The sequence below is a fragment of the Pseudorasbora parva genome, chromosome 25, assembly GCF_024679245.1.
Source record: "Pseudorasbora parva isolate DD20220531a chromosome 25, ASM2467924v1, whole genome shotgun sequence".
Lineage (NCBI taxonomy): Eukaryota > Metazoa > Chordata > Actinopteri > Cypriniformes > Gobionidae > Pseudorasbora > Pseudorasbora parva.
The window spans coordinates 30,351,233-30,366,566 of record NC_090196.1 but is presented as its reverse complement, the minus strand read 5'-3'; the positions used below and the strand labels follow the sequence as shown (position 1 = coordinate 30,366,566).

Here is a 15,334-nt window from a genome sequence, read left to right as displayed (position 1 = left end):
AATTATACACAGTACACACATTATGGAAACAAACTATTTATTTTGGATGCGATTTAATTGATTTTACTCCTGCATAGATAGAAAAAAAACAAAACTTCTGAAATAAAATCTTAAACTCTGTATACATAAATCACTAACGTTTGTTTTTGTATATATCACAATCCTCCACATCCATTTTTTTTTACTTTAATCTGAAAATATTACGACTTTTCTTATATAAAAGTACCAAAAGTACCTTTGTTTCGCTAAGTTTAGTTAGTAAATAATGTAGTAGAGACTCTTATTTTGAAATCTTCAACGGTTTCGCTGTCACGTGACAAATGCACACAGTCTGTCAAACCTGCATGTCCACATCATCTCTGATGAAGATCATGCACATTTCTGTCGCAGATTAAACACTTATATTAGACACATATCGGTGAGTGACTGGATTTACTGCTCTAGATGAAATCGGCAGAATTGTATTTGCATCCTGTTGTGTCTCACCTTTACAATTTTTTCATTGATAATGTAGTGGCACTATAGGACAGTGTTAATAAAACCATTCTTCTACTTAAGAGTTTGCCATCTTTAGAGCATAAGCAGTGTATACACAGCATTATAATCCATGAATGTTCCTCAGACAGCAGAGGCGCTGAAATGAGAGCAGATCTGACTTTCCTGCTCGTCTGTTTGCTGCTTCCTGTGGTCAGAGGCACATTATCAAAGACAGATGCCAAAAAAGCCAGTAAGATCCAGGAGGTGGAGGTGAGACTGTCCTGTTTGCAGATGATTCCACTTTTACACAACTGTATTAATGAGTCTGATCTGATCTGTGCAAGTGTTTTCTGTGGGATGCACATATTTAGATATGCTAATACTTGTATGTAAATGAATGTGTATCCAAAGACTTCAGTGGCGGACCGTCCGGCGCAGGACCGGGGTCTGATGGTGACGGACCCTCAGTGGAGGGACATCGTGAGAGAGGAGAAGAGGTTTTGTCCTCAGTGTGTGTCTACACGACACTTTAAAGGCAGTGTGCTAGGATACATCACACCTGTAAGTCACATACTGTCTGTCCATCCATCCACCTATCTATCTATCTATCTATCTGTCCGTCCGTCCATCTATCTTATGGTCTGTCTGTCTGTCAATCGTCATTTCATCCATCTTTCTGTCTGATCTCTCAGTGGAACTCCCATGGATATGACATTGCTAAGTTGTTTGGTCCCAAGCTGACGTCGGTGTCTCCGGTGTGGCTTCAGCTGAGACGGAGAGGACCGGAGAGCTTCCACATCACTGGTCTTCATGACCACGACCCTGGTCTGATCATTTCTGTGTCTTCAAACGACTAGTAATGATGCTTTATGAGGGAAATGGACAAATGTCCACTTGTTTAAAAAAATGACGCTTGTCTTTTCACAGGTTGGGTCAAAGCCGTGAGGAAGGCCAATAAAAAAAACAAAATACGTGAGTGTGGATTTATTGTCGTTGTGGGAGGCGTAATGTTGATCACCGGCTGAAAGCATCAGGTTCTCAGTGTGTGTTTCTCTATCAGTTCCTCGGCTGTTGTTTGACGGATGGTCTTATCAGGACTACGTGAGTGTCCTGGACAGTGAGGATGAGATGGAGGAGTTGGGTCGAGAGATGCTGGAAGTGGCAAAGGTGCTGTATTTACTTGTCCTAGGGTGAAAGTGTGTCTATAGGCCACATACTGTATTTTAGTCAGTGTAATATCACTTTTATGCAAATATATATGCATATATATATATATAAAATGCATGTTAAACTGCTCTGATAAAATAGTCTGTGAGATTCATTGACGGACTGTGATTTTGCTCCTCAGGCTGAAGGGTTTGATGGTTACACACTGGAGTTATGGAGTCAGCTCGGCGGAAACAAGAGAAAGTGAGTAAAGGATTGTACACACTGTGATGAATATCACACGTGCTTATTGCCAGCCTAAGTGATTTCCACTGGCGCTGTGCTGAGTGAATGTGCAAATTGTCACACAGAGATTTCCTTCTTAATATCCCAAAACCACTAGGCCAGTGTTATAAATTTTGTTCAGTTGAGTTCTTACAATAACCCAAATGTTTCCAACTCTTTGTAAACTGTGAGAAAATTGCTATTTTACCCAAGGAGCCGGGACGTCTGAGGGAGTCGCCTGTCAATTGCTGCGTTACTCTCGGTTTCCGGTTTTATTCTGCAAAACGCTTTACTCTAACTGCAGTGTGAACAAGTGTCACAGCAGCCGCTGAGCGAACACATAGAGTAATGTCATAACATCATTTTAAACACACTCAGATGTATCTTATATGATAAACAGAGCTGAGTTACCTCATACTCATGACTGGAAAAGCGGAAATGGCGCTGGCGACTGTGGCAAAATAAAAGTCCTGCTGCTTGCGAAGCGTGTGTTGTTCATCTCATTAAAGTGCACTGTGTAGTATTTTTGCAGTAAAATATCCAAAAACCACTAGGCCAGTGTTATGTATTTTGTTCAGTTGAGTACTTACGATATCCCAAATGTTTCCAACTATTTGTAAATTGTAAGAAAATTGCTATTTTAACCAAGGAGCCGGGACGTTTCAGCATAGCGTTTGAGGGAGTCGCCTGTCAAGCGCGTCATATCTGCGCTACCCTCGGTTTTATTCTGCAGAAGCGCTTTACTCTTAGCAGTCTGAACATGTCACCGCAGCGCCGAGCGAACGCACAGAGTAACGTCATAACATCATTTTAAACACACTTAAATGTATCTAACATGATAAACAGCTGCTTTACCTTATAATCATGACCGGAAAAGCTGAAATACTGCAGGCGCCCGGTGAATGTGTCCCGTCCCGTCATAATAAAAGTCCCGCTGCTCGCGAGGCGTGTGTGTGTGTAACAATCGCTTCAGCGGTCGTGCTCAGCTCCTCAACACTCGGTCCTGCTCTGCTTTACACTACAGTAACGTTAATAACCGCAACCATCAACATGATTTCTGCCCGAGTCCTATTTTCCACCGGCTGTGAGGTGAAGACCACATGTCCCAAAAGATGCTGCGCTCAAACTTGGCATCATCAAACTACGCCTTTGTTTTGAACAGGCGCCCCCTAGCGGACGGAGAGTTGCATAGTGCACCTTTAACAATCGCTCCAGTGGCATAAGCACAAGATAATGTTTCTCTAATGTTGGTTAATGGTCATGCAGGTGAATATTGGAATTTTTTAAAAATCATTTTACACTTATGATTTAATTAATTATTAGCATTTCATCAACTCATTGGCTTTCAGCAACTTATTAAAACCGGTCAAACCTAAGTTTGGGAGATCTTTAAATCTAAAAAGATGAATAAAACATGTTTGTTTGGCAATCTTTTAGGGTTGAGTCTGGCTTGAGTTTCAAACAATAGATGTCTATGGGATGTCATCATAAATATTTAGACCTCAATAAGATAATTTCATAAGCATATTCTTAAATCTGTATTGTGTGTGTGTGTGTGTTACAGCGAGCTGGTGCACCTGATCACACACCTGTGTGAGACTCTGAATGCTGGGAAGTTGACCTGTGTGCTGGTCATCCCTCCTTCAGTCGCGCCGGGGTAAATCAAAAGTCTTTCTCTCTTTCCACCTCAGCACTCATTATGCATCGAGTTTGATCTGTTTGTGTCGTGTTCAGCTCGGGTCAGCCCGGCATGTTCGGGCGGGAGGATTTTGACAAACTGGCACCTGTGGTGGACGCCTTCAGTCTGATGACGTATGATTACTCCGGACCTGGCAGGTCAGACACACAGGGATTCTGAAGTCAGTTTGACTTTCATTATTGACTGGATTTCGGGATCAAAAGTATGATGAAACATTTTATGATGTTAAATTTAAAATGATAAAAAAATAGTCTTTTGAAAAAATGATAAAACAAAACAAATATTTGAAAATAAACTTAATAAAAATAAAATAAACTTAATTTAAAGGAAAAAAAAGTTTATTCTCTTAACCCAATGGCAGATATTTTTTTACCTGATTCGTTTCAGACTTAATTTAGAACTTTTCTGAAAACAAGACTTTTTATTATGTGTTATTTTGCTTCTTAAAGGGATACTTCAGCGATTAGCATATGGCTTTGTATCAGTAGAAACCCTGGAGTATATTTGAATGATCATGCTTCCCCCTCTCATATCCCCCTGAGACAAGAGATTTATGTATTTTATTTCTGGAAAAAATCCTCAGATGACGCAAATATTGTCAATTTGCGTCATCTGAGGATTTTTTTTCCAGAGGCTAAAGACTACAGCCAGCAGAGGAACTATTTCTGCATGTTTTCAACCTGCGCATGGGGATTGGGATCGCACTCACAGCACTCGGCTCGGGCAGCTGCGGGCATTCATGTAAACGGAGCGGTGTGGAGCAAAGTGAGTGTTTCAACTTCTCAAATCAATTCCTATGAAAGTTAAGCTTCCAAAGGCATGAACTGAAAATGCGCCAGACTGAACACGCGCTGTGAACGACTGATGGGCCGGCGCTTACCTCAGCTCTCCTGATGAGTGTAATCTGACTCCTGCTGGGTTTGTGCCGTGACACTCGCTCGGCTCACTCACATTATATTGAACAGACACATTCAGTTTTTATTTGAAGTGTCTGTTCTCTAACTGAACTGATTTTATGAAAATAAACGTGGTAGAAAAGTGATCTGTGATCCATTAGCGATGGCTTTGGAAGTGGCTTCGTAGGGGCAGCGAAGCTTTCTGGGAATTGTAGTCTTTAGTCCCCATGAGATATACATTTTCTGTCTTTTCTCAGTCTAGAAGGCACCAAATTAAAAATAATTTCGCATTTCTACTACATTAATGACCCAGTTTAAATACAGATTCATCTTCCCAGCGCTGAAGTACCCCTATAAGTAAATGTATTTTTTATTTAAGAATGTTGATATTTTACAAAAATACTGTGGAAGAAGTGTTATTTCTTTTATTATTTGAAGACAAATAATAAAAATAATTTAAAAAATGATCAATATCAGCTGATATCCTAGAGTTTCCTTTAACAGATATTGTATTAATCTATATGATTATATTTTAATGTTGTGTGATTAAACATTTTAATGTAATTTAATGATTATAATTATGTTGATCAGCCATTAAAAATCACCCATTACATTATAAATGAGCAATAAACATTTGCTGTTTTTAATAATTTCAAAGTAAAATTTGAATGTGAACTAATTTCATCTCAGCCTTTTTGTAAGCACTAAACATCAGCGTCAGACTCCCAGACTCTCAGATTTCATCATCAGCTGTTCTTCTGAAGCTTTCGGCCAGGTGTGAGCATTAAAATGGCTGTGTTTCAGGCCGGGTCCGAGCTCTCCGCTGCCCTGGGTCAGAGAGTGTGTGCTTCAGCTCGCCCCTCACAACCAGTGGAGACACAAGATCCTGCTGGGAATCAACATGTACGGACTGGACTTCAGCAGCCACGGCGGAGCGGAGCCACTGCTGGGCGGGAGGTACACGCTTCATCATCCGTTTATCTGAATCATGGCTGTCACTTTTTCCACAATTCCCAGTTTATAGCTCACATTTCTGACTTTTTCTGCAATTGAATGAATGAATGAAATATAAACAATTGCGTTTTTTAAAGTCAGATTTGTGAGATAAAAACGTGCAATTCTGAGATAAAAGATCCTAATCACTTTTTTTTTATTTTATGGTTGAGCTTCCATAAGAGACTTGAGACTGCATTTTTAATACATTAGTCAAAGTTCTTTCTCATTCTGTTGTAATGTACAAAAAAACATTCATAATTAATAATAATTTTCACACAGGTATGTTGAACTGCTGAAGGAAGTGAAACCCAAACTGCAGTGGGATGAAAACACTGGAGAACATTTCTTCAATTATAAAAGGTTAAACACTCACTGGAGTGTATCCTGATGCATTTGGCACACAAAGCTGATCTAATTAATCACAGTAAAATGCTAAATATCAAATTCTGATTGTCAAAACACGCTCACTGTTAATGATTCCCAAGTTTTTTGTTTTTTATTTCAGGAATAATGGAGTACGGCATGTTGTTTACTACCCCACTTTAAAGGTAACTGTTATAGTAATGCAATAATAGTACACACGATCAAAGTGAATTGTAGGTATTGTTCAATTCTGCCCCCTTTTCTCCTCTAGTTTCTCCAGCTTCGTATTGATTTGGCAGCTGAACTGGGAACAGGAATTTCCATGTGGGAATTGGGACAAGGACTGGACTATTTCTATGACCTCTTGTGACCTGTGATCTGACTTACATCTGTTCGATCTACTTCCAAAAAATAGTGTGATTTATCAAAGCATTACATGATATTTATGACAAAACTGTTGCTGAGCATGCCAATAAAATTATTTTTAATTACTTCTGTTATTAAGTGCATTCTTAAGAGAGCAGGTTTTTAATGCAATTCATTTTATTATTCAGGAATACAATTTTTAATAATTCATGTACAGATTTGTCTGTTCATACTGTATTATGTTCACAATACTGGAAATTACATATTTGATTCCTTTTGTGGCGCAAATCAAAACATTACAGCAGCCAAGTTTGGATATTAAAAAGATAATGTAAAAGTAAAATAAAGTATCTCAACACAGATCAGTTGTTCATAAACGTCATGTTCCTCTTAACATCATAGCAGATCTAAATACAAGTTATCAAAAACCACAGGATTTCCTGTGTTAAACTCCCCATCTCACACTTTACAGGAATGTTAACAAGTCAAGCTAAAACAACATCTGACACTCAATAGCCAAAAGATTAGAACTAATAATCATATTTACACTATCAATGGATGTCTGTTGCATTTAAAAGCTGAAATGTGGAGCTTTCTAGTAATAATGTTCCAGGTCAGGTTAAAAATGTATGATTTAGTTAAAATAAAGCCTTTTATTACAGTGCAATGATATACATTTACAGAACTCTTTTTTTTTAAATCTATAAATCATCTTGTGCTCTTTTCACCTTTCAAATTAAACATATTTTGTGGCTAGAAAAACAAATGAATCAAGTCATACATTTCTGAAACTAAACTTTGGAGTGTGAAATGCATAGAGAGAAGAATGTATATTTTTGGACACGTGTTTTCAATAGTAACACATCTGATAACACTTCTGTTTCACATTTCGTGACGTGGTCTCATGTTCTTTCGCTAATCTAAACTGCTGAAGCGTTTATTTGCTATTACACAGAAGAATGAGGTTGTTGACGGCCGCTGATGTGGACTGCGTGTTTTGCCCAGTCACAAGATGGCGGTCCAGGACCACATGAACAGCGTCCTCGATGCTCGCTGTAAGGGACATAATTCACATAAACACAAGTATTATATATGGTAAAGTGATAGAGGTCACACAAAACGCTATTCTGTTGTCAACTACTAGTGAACATTATTGGTATGGGTGGACATAGATTTCACGATTTTAATCATTATCATGATGAACCGATTTCAGTCTTTCTTAGTTTTTAGCTGGTTTTAGTTGCTACCAAAACAAAATTTTGAAGAAAAAACAAAAAATTATTTGCAAATAATATTTCGCGCCTCCTATCCAATAAATACCGTTTTGGCGCTCTTAATGTGACGTCACGTGCGCTTTAGCGCCTCGTTCAAGCAGCATCATCATCTCTTCCCAGCACGAAATAAAAACGAATGAACATCAAAAGGTACGTTGAAAATACAGTGCAACTTACTGAAATGTATCATGTCTCATGTAATCGATAAATCAGCGTTTCAAGCGCGAAAAGACGTCAAAACAGCTTGTAAACATCTACGAGCCTCAATGTTCATGAATGAATTCGTTAGAAAACTATGAAAAAAATACTCTAGAAAGGAGCATTTTGATAAACATATGCACTGTATTACATATTCAATATATTTTTTAACTTATAGTATAATAAATCCACCATAAAAACAAATTATGACAGTTAATTGGCACCATTTAAATGCTGATATTTCAAAAAAATATAAACGACATAAATAAAGTTGTAATTGTAAAGTTATTGTTATAGAAACTGCCCAATTTACAATTTATATGTTTATACACAAACCAGTTGTTAAAGCCACAATATGTAATTTTTCGCTGCTAGTGGTCTAATTCAAAACAGAGGTGTAGCATGATAACACATGAAGATTTTATTATCTTTTATTTACACTGCAGATAAGCGCTTCCCATTCTTCCGCTTATGTGTATGAAGTGCTGTTTTATCATATAGTGCCTACTGTCACATATTAGATACATTATTTGAGTGTTTTAAAAGTTATGTTATAATGCATTGCTCGGCGGCGACTATAAGACACTTGTTGCACACTAAAGTAAGCTGGATTGATATTAGGCATGGTAAAACAATACGACTAACTGTGTTGAGCTATATAACAGTGATTTGTTTTCTGTCGATGAATAATCCTAACAGATGCTCACCTGTCTAATGAAACACATGATATATTAAAGCGTCTTTGGCGTTTCCATGGTTTCTACTAAATAAAATCAGAAATTGAGAGTAGCACCGGTATGATGTCATTGATAGGTGTTGCACGGACACACTCCGTGTCCTGGTTTAAATGTCTTATTTCTCTGGATTTAAACATTCTTGGAAACATCTGGGATAATGTAAGTACACAAGTCAACAACATTGTTCTAGTGGTTTTGGGTATTTGAATCCAAAATGCCTTTAACTTTAACGTACTGTACTTGATAATAATATATCCAAATGAATCAATATCCAATTAAGATATGAATCAAGTCAAATCACAAGTTTGTAAATTGAAATCTATTAGATGTCAGACAGGTTTGGAATTAGATACATTTTGCCTTTAATAGATTTAAAAGAAACCCCACCTGTGTAAGATCCACCATTGTCTTTGATAAAATCCTCCACAATCAGAGGCAGGTTGGCAAATTCAGCAGAACGTACCAGCTCAAACACAGAGGGCTGTATAAAACATCACACTGCATGAGCTAATCATCATAAATCCACCGTTTGTTGATTCACATGACATTATCGCTCACCCCAGTCATGCTGTAGCCACTGAATATCCACTTGTGTTCCTCTGTAGCGCAGCAGAGAGCAGCTACGCCCTGTCCCACAGCACACACAGGCTCTGCAATCACACAGACGTCAATTAAACCCATCTCACATTGTGTGTTAATGAGTATTTGAGGTGCAGAGACCCTCACTTTGCTGAGAAATGAAGTGAGACAGGATTCGTGCGAGGGACCCGCTGTGGGCGAGATCATTCAGGGCTCCAGGACAGTCAGGAATCAACAGCGCCTGATAGCGGGCACCTGAAAACATCACACACATCCTGATTGATTTTTATACATGTACTTAATGCACTCAGTTTGAAAAAAGCAGACAGATTTCAGACCATCAATAGACTCCAGTTTGGCCGGGCTGGCGTAGGGTTTGACGCTGAACTCTTGCACCCATCGGGCTGTGGTGTCATCCACGCCCACAAAGTCGATTGTCTTCCCCTGTTAGACAAAAATGTGATGTCCAGGCAACTGAGGCTTTATGGTAAGCCCTTTTGACTTTTATTAATTCCCAGGATATAAATTCTTGATATCAACAATTCAATGTTCACTAGTTAAAATGCTTATTCTTGATATCAGGAATTACATTTCCACTAGTAAAAATGTTAATTCTTGAAACCAACAATAACTAACAAAATGTACTAGTAAAAATTATAATTCTTAATATCTGTAATTGTATTTTCACTAGTGAAATGTCGCCATAGGTCGCCGCTATTCAAATTCAGTTGTTGATATCAAGAATGAATTTCTTATTAGTAAAAAACAAAAAATCATAATATTTGATTTCAAATCATTACATGGTTACTAGTACAATTATAAATTCCTGATATCAAGAACTCGATTGCCACTAGTGGAAATGTAACATTTTAATATCTGTAAATGTATTTTAACATGTTACATTTGTTATTTAATACATAGATCTGCAAATGTCAGATGTCAAAGCGGCAGCTGCTAAGCCATGGAAACTCATTCAGTGAAGCTCTCTACACACTGATCTTGAGTTAATCTGAAGGACACATGAAGTTTGGAGCTCTGTAGCTATTGATTAAGTTGGCGACTTTGGCACACTGTGAACCTCAGCATGCGCTGACCCTTCTCTGTGATTTTACGTGGCCCAGTTTCTGTTGGTTCCAATTGCTTCCACTTTGTTATAATCCCACTAACAGTTGAGCGTGGAATATTTAGTAGTGAGGAAATTTCACGAATGGACTTATTGCACAGGTGTCAACCTATCACGGTACCACGCTTGAGTTCACTGAGCTCCTGAGAGCGACCCAATGTTTGTAGAAGCGTCTGTACGCCTAGTGCTTGATTTATACACCTGTGGCCATGAAGTGATTGGACACCTGAAGTCAGTGATTTGGAGGGGTGTCCCAATACTTTTGGCAATAATATAGTCATAGTGTATATTGGAAATTATAATTTTTTTCTACTAATTTTATTTTTGATATGTGAAATTGGAATATCAACTTGTATGAATTCAATTCTTGCCTGTGGTTACATTTAACTCGTAAAAATACAATTACAGATATCAAGAATTATATTTTTTACTAGTTGAAATTAAATTCTTAATTTTAAGGATTTGTATTTCTGTAAGTAATGACGCCATAGACCCATTTCACATTTCCAGGTTTCTCAGAGCGGAAGTCGTCATAGTTGGGTTAACTTTGATAGCGGTGAATTTGACTGGCTATTACCAGACCAAGCACTGGTCTGGGGAGTCTGCTCTGTATTTTCTTCTGCACAAGAGGCGGGATCAACGGACATAGTCATTTGAACTCTGTATGCAAATAATAGTCCTTCAACCAATCAGAAATGAATGTACAAGTTTCTCGACTGAGCAACAGGGCGAAATCAAATCACCAGCAGATCAGGCTAGGTTTACCCTGTCTAGTGGTGAATAAGAGAATCCATTAAATATATTTTTGGTGTCCCCATTTGCTCAAATAGCAAAGGAAAAATGCAACAATAGTGATTTCCCAACTTTCAAAAAGGAAAAAAATAGAGTGAGATGGATAACAGCAGTTAAAAGAGAGAAAGATGTTAAAGGAAGTGTATGTAAGATTGTGGCCAAAACTGGTACTGCAATCACTTTCAAATGACTGTAGAGCGGTGTATCCCCCTCCCCCTAACTCGAGGTTGCCAGATTGGCTGCAGGATCAGCAGGAAAGTTTGTAGATCTGCCGCTGTGGTAACTAGAGCAGATCTGGCAACCCGGATGCCGAAACACTACTGACTTCGTGATTGGTCGATAGGTGGAGGGTGGAGCTTCAGGCCAAAACACAACATATCAACATCAACATCAGTTGAGGGCTGCAACAACAACTTTTAAATTACAATATCCTGGCCGGACTACTGTTGTCAGTGATATAAGTATTTGAAATGAACATGATTTCTTAAAGGGGGGGTGAAACACTCAGTTTCAGTCAATCTCATGTCAATTTTGAGTACCTATAGAGTAGTATTGCATCCTTCATATCTCCGAAAAGTCTTTAGTTTTATTATATTTGTAAAAGAAATATGGGCTGTACCGAGTCTTTCCGGAAAAAACAGAGCGCCTGGAGGCGTATCGTGTGGGCGGAGCTAAAGAATGACGAATGCGCAAAGCGGTGACGTCCTCTAAAGCCCTGCATTTATGCCCGAGCCCGACGGGCCCCGACTTTTTTACGCCCCTCGGGCCGGGCTTCGGGCCAATTTTCATGTCATACCTAAAACGCGGGCCGGGCTTCGGGCCTTTTTATAGGCTTCTCCTTCGTTTTATATTTATTTTATCAATTAAAAGGAACAATGAGTTCTGCGCTGGTGGAAACAACACGAGACCATAATAGCTAACGCGACTGTCAAGATGGCTCGCACAGTGTTCAGAGCATAGGTTCAGAGTCCGCGCCAGCAGCAGCGCGCGTTTCTTCAGCACGGAGACACACTGCAAGCGTGGTGTGAGCATGGCGTTTCTGTTGCGTGTCATCCGCGGGGCGTCTGGTGCTATTAATGTACAGGGAAGCCCTATGCTTCATGTTAAATATAAATATATTGCCTATTGATACAGCAAAGACAACTTCGGCAGTAGCCGGCCCATGCCATATCCATGGTATTGACGGCAAAAGGCTACAGAATAATTCGTTCTGTATTGACTGGTTTAATATTTCAAAATCGATAATTAGGCTATGTTGTCTTTTATTATTACAATTAGGCCTATCTGCATTTATGTTAACCTACAGACTTTCAAACATTATGTCATTATGTGTCACAATGTTTTATGGGCTATATGTTGTAGTCAGATAGATATGATGGTGCTGCAACACGCATCGCCGCAAATGACTAATGCAAGCCAACGCAAATGGCCGTAAATGAAACTTAAAATAAGTCTAAGATAGTCAAAAACACCATCATCTTCAATAAAAATGAATGAGATGAATGAGATCATTATCTTACCAGTGCGTCGCGCTCTCTTATGTGGTAGCCTATTTGAATCTGAAATAAGCTGCTGAATAAAATGCATCTTAATCTTTTGCTTCCGTTGCTGTAAACTCCGTTAAATGAGCATATACCCCGGGAATTGAAGATGGGATTTATATTCATTTGCGTAGGTGTAAGGTAGGCTATAAGACAACCTGCATGTGCTTTTTTTATTTTATTTGTTTAGCTCCGTTTGCGAGAGCCGCGAGCAGAATCAGCCTGCCTCAGCTCGTCAAAAATGCCTTTTAGGCTACTGGTGGTAATAGTTGGCGAAATTAACTAACATTGTGATGCTTGAAGTGTTTTATGGATTTTATTATAGGCAAGACAAGTCAAGAGTTGATTTGAGAGACTAAATTAATTAAATATGCGGTTAACTCACTGTCGGCCGCTGGCCGCTTTTGGTCGTCACTTAAAAAAATTAAAACTTTAATTTAACAAACAAAAAAATGCTCTAAACATTTTTCTAAATTAACGTACTAAAGAAACGAAACGAAAAATAACTACTTTGACATTAAAAACAAAACAGAACTATTTTAATGGCTGCAACAATGTAAAAAAAAAAAAAAACGGGCTCTAGTCGGACTCGGGCCGAGAATTTTGATAAGCTGTCGGACACGGGCCGGGCTAGGGCCTCAGCGTCTCGGGCCCGGGCCGGGCTAGGGCCTAGATTTGAGGCCCGTGCAGGGCTCTAACGTCCTCAAGCGTGGAGAAACCCTTGCTATCGATCTCAGCTAATAGATATGATCCAGAATCTAATTCGGAGGCTGAAATAGAACCAGCAACAGCAGGACGTCTGTCTCTGTGGTATGGACTGTATTTAGTGGCCTGTCAACATTTGTCTTTACTCTCAGTTTATGAGGACATGATTCGGTTTATGGACTATTGTATGAGACTAGACCTTAGAAGTAGCAAGCAAAACGGTTTTGCACGTCAGACTAGTGTAACGATATACAGAGAACAGTAACTGTTAGCGCATTTGAATGACGAAGCACGAGATCGTGTCGTTTACTGATGTTTACTCACGCGACGATAGCCAACAGCACAGACATTTGAAGGAATTTTACTCACCGACTGCTTCCAAAGCAGGACCGAACCTTTATCGCTGGGACGGCTCCGTCAAAAACACACTTCTTGGAGTGTGGAGATCCACTTTGCGATGCGACTGAAGCATTTCTGCGTTCAAATCGGTTCAAATGCAGCGCTGCCTTCCCGGAATGCTGTGCTGAAGCGCTGAAGTCGCTTGATGTCAAAGTGGAGGAATGAAGTGGAGCGCGGCGCGGACTATAACCGACAGAAGTGTTCACGGACGACTGGATCTGCACCCAGAGTGTTTACGGCGTGCATTTCCTCTCTCTCTAGTCACACGCGCGCGCACCCTACCGGGAGAAGAGCCCGTACGGCCCATACAAGGACCTTCCGTTCTATTAACGTCAAGCCGACCCATACTCGAAAAAACTCTCAGAAACTTGTGAGAAACCGGAAGGAGTATTTTTGACACAGAAATACTCCATCAAACGTCCAACATTAGTTTTTGAAACTTTGTCTATGTTTAGGATGGGAATCCAAGTCTTTAACAGTGTAAAAAGCTCAGTATGCAGGAAACAGCATTTCACCGCCCCTTTAATGTCTAGTGACATATCAGGGCCATTTTATGATTCACTGACATTTTCATTTCTTACATACAGTTCCTTTCATTTTACCATCACTCCCATATAAGCTGTATTAGCTGTATCAACAGCAGTGGTAAGGTATTTTTTTTTTTTTTTTTTTTGCAATTTGATGCAAAAGTAATATAATACTATCTATTAGTGTTATAAATGTACATGCATTTAAAAAAACAACAACATGAAAATACAAAAAACATTGCAGGATGTATGATATTAATGACCGTTAAAGCGTGTAATCTCAGTCTGTGAAAAGGGTCCATTGTTTATCTCAATATTCTGGGAATTAAAAAAGTCAAAACGGCTAGCCATAGAAGTTTGTATGGATGAATAAACGTAAATAAAAATGTTTAGAAGACGCAGTGTGTGTTTCCTCACGCCAGGTGTCGCTGTCTGCACGTTAAACACTGAACTGCACAAACTGAAACACTGATGGAACGAGCGAGCTGAAACTCCTGCAGGGAAAACACAACACAGTTTAACGATTCACATTCATAAAATGAACAGAAAACTCATCAGAAGTATCACTATTTAAAGTGTGGTTACATTTTATTTGAAGGTGTGTCATTTTTACATTGTAATTATATATTTAGAAACGAGCAATGTTAATAAACTAGGCTACATGCACTTGCTATAGTGTTAGGGTAGGATTAGGTTTAGGGAAAAGTGCAACGATATTGCCATCTGATTGTCCACTGGATATTTGATTAAATTTGAATTATAAAATAAATTAAGAAATAAGACTAGGTCATTCCTTCGCCAAATAAATAAGACGTATTCAAAATGATTTAATAACACGTACAAGAAAATTACATGATTTATTAACATAGCGAATTTATATTTCCGTTAAAGACATTTTTAAACTACATTTGAAGTGATCTTACCTGCAGATGCAGCACTGGCCACTATCAGACATGTAGGTTTAGATGTCATCATAGACGCTTTATATCGTCTAATTCAGTTTTCTCTATATTTAGAGTTTGACCATTAACGAACGACAGTGGCAATACTAACCTCAACAATAACCTAGCGAATAAATGTATTTAAGTGTATTACATCCATTGAATTTGCAATAAAAGCAGAAACTTGGATCATTTGATCAGCTGCTTGTTTTGATAGGTCCGTTGATTATAAGGTCCCGTGTAAAACAGTTTCTGCGTAAGTAGTTCCGACATCTGATATGCACATCTTA

The 15,334-nt window shown here is 38.8% G+C and overlaps 2 protein-coding genes across 3 annotated transcripts; one reads left to right on the top strand and one right to left on the bottom strand.

Annotated features, from left to right (window-relative positions):
* Positions 1-302: 302 nt before the first annotated feature.
* chid1 (chitinase domain containing 1) lies at positions 303-6,353 on the top strand. Of its 2 annotated transcripts, none has more exons than XM_067437103.1 (13): positions 303-418; positions 623-747; positions 889-1,038; positions 1,170-1,302; positions 1,405-1,449; positions 1,538-1,644; positions 1,826-1,887; positions 3,473-3,565; positions 3,643-3,744; positions 5,308-5,460; positions 5,779-5,859; positions 6,005-6,047; positions 6,134-6,353. In XM_067437103.1, exons 2-13 carry the CDS (start codon positions 640-642, stop codon positions 6,230-6,232), a joined length of 1,176 nt encoding a protein of 391 aa, XP_067293204.1. In that variant the 5' UTR covers positions 303-418; positions 623-639; the 3' UTR covers positions 6,233-6,353. The 2 variants fall into 2 exon arrangements, with proteins under 2 accessions (XP_067293204.1, XP_067293205.1); XM_067437104.1 differs by having other exon boundaries at positions 318-418; positions 627-747.
* Positions 6,354-6,447: 94 nt separating this feature from the next.
* gatd1 (glutamine amidotransferase class 1 domain containing 1) lies at positions 6,448-15,273 on the bottom strand. The gene is made up of 7 exons (XM_067437109.1): positions 15,027-15,273; positions 14,521-14,597; positions 9,355-9,460; positions 9,164-9,271; positions 8,996-9,087; positions 8,825-8,918; positions 6,448-7,281 (listed from the first exon to the last, which is right to left on the bottom strand). Exons 1-7 carry the CDS (start codon positions 15,076-15,078, stop codon positions 7,166-7,168), a joined length of 645 nt encoding a protein of 214 aa, XP_067293210.1. The 5' UTR covers positions 15,079-15,273; the 3' UTR covers positions 6,448-7,165.
* Positions 15,274-15,334: the final 61 nt, after the last annotated feature.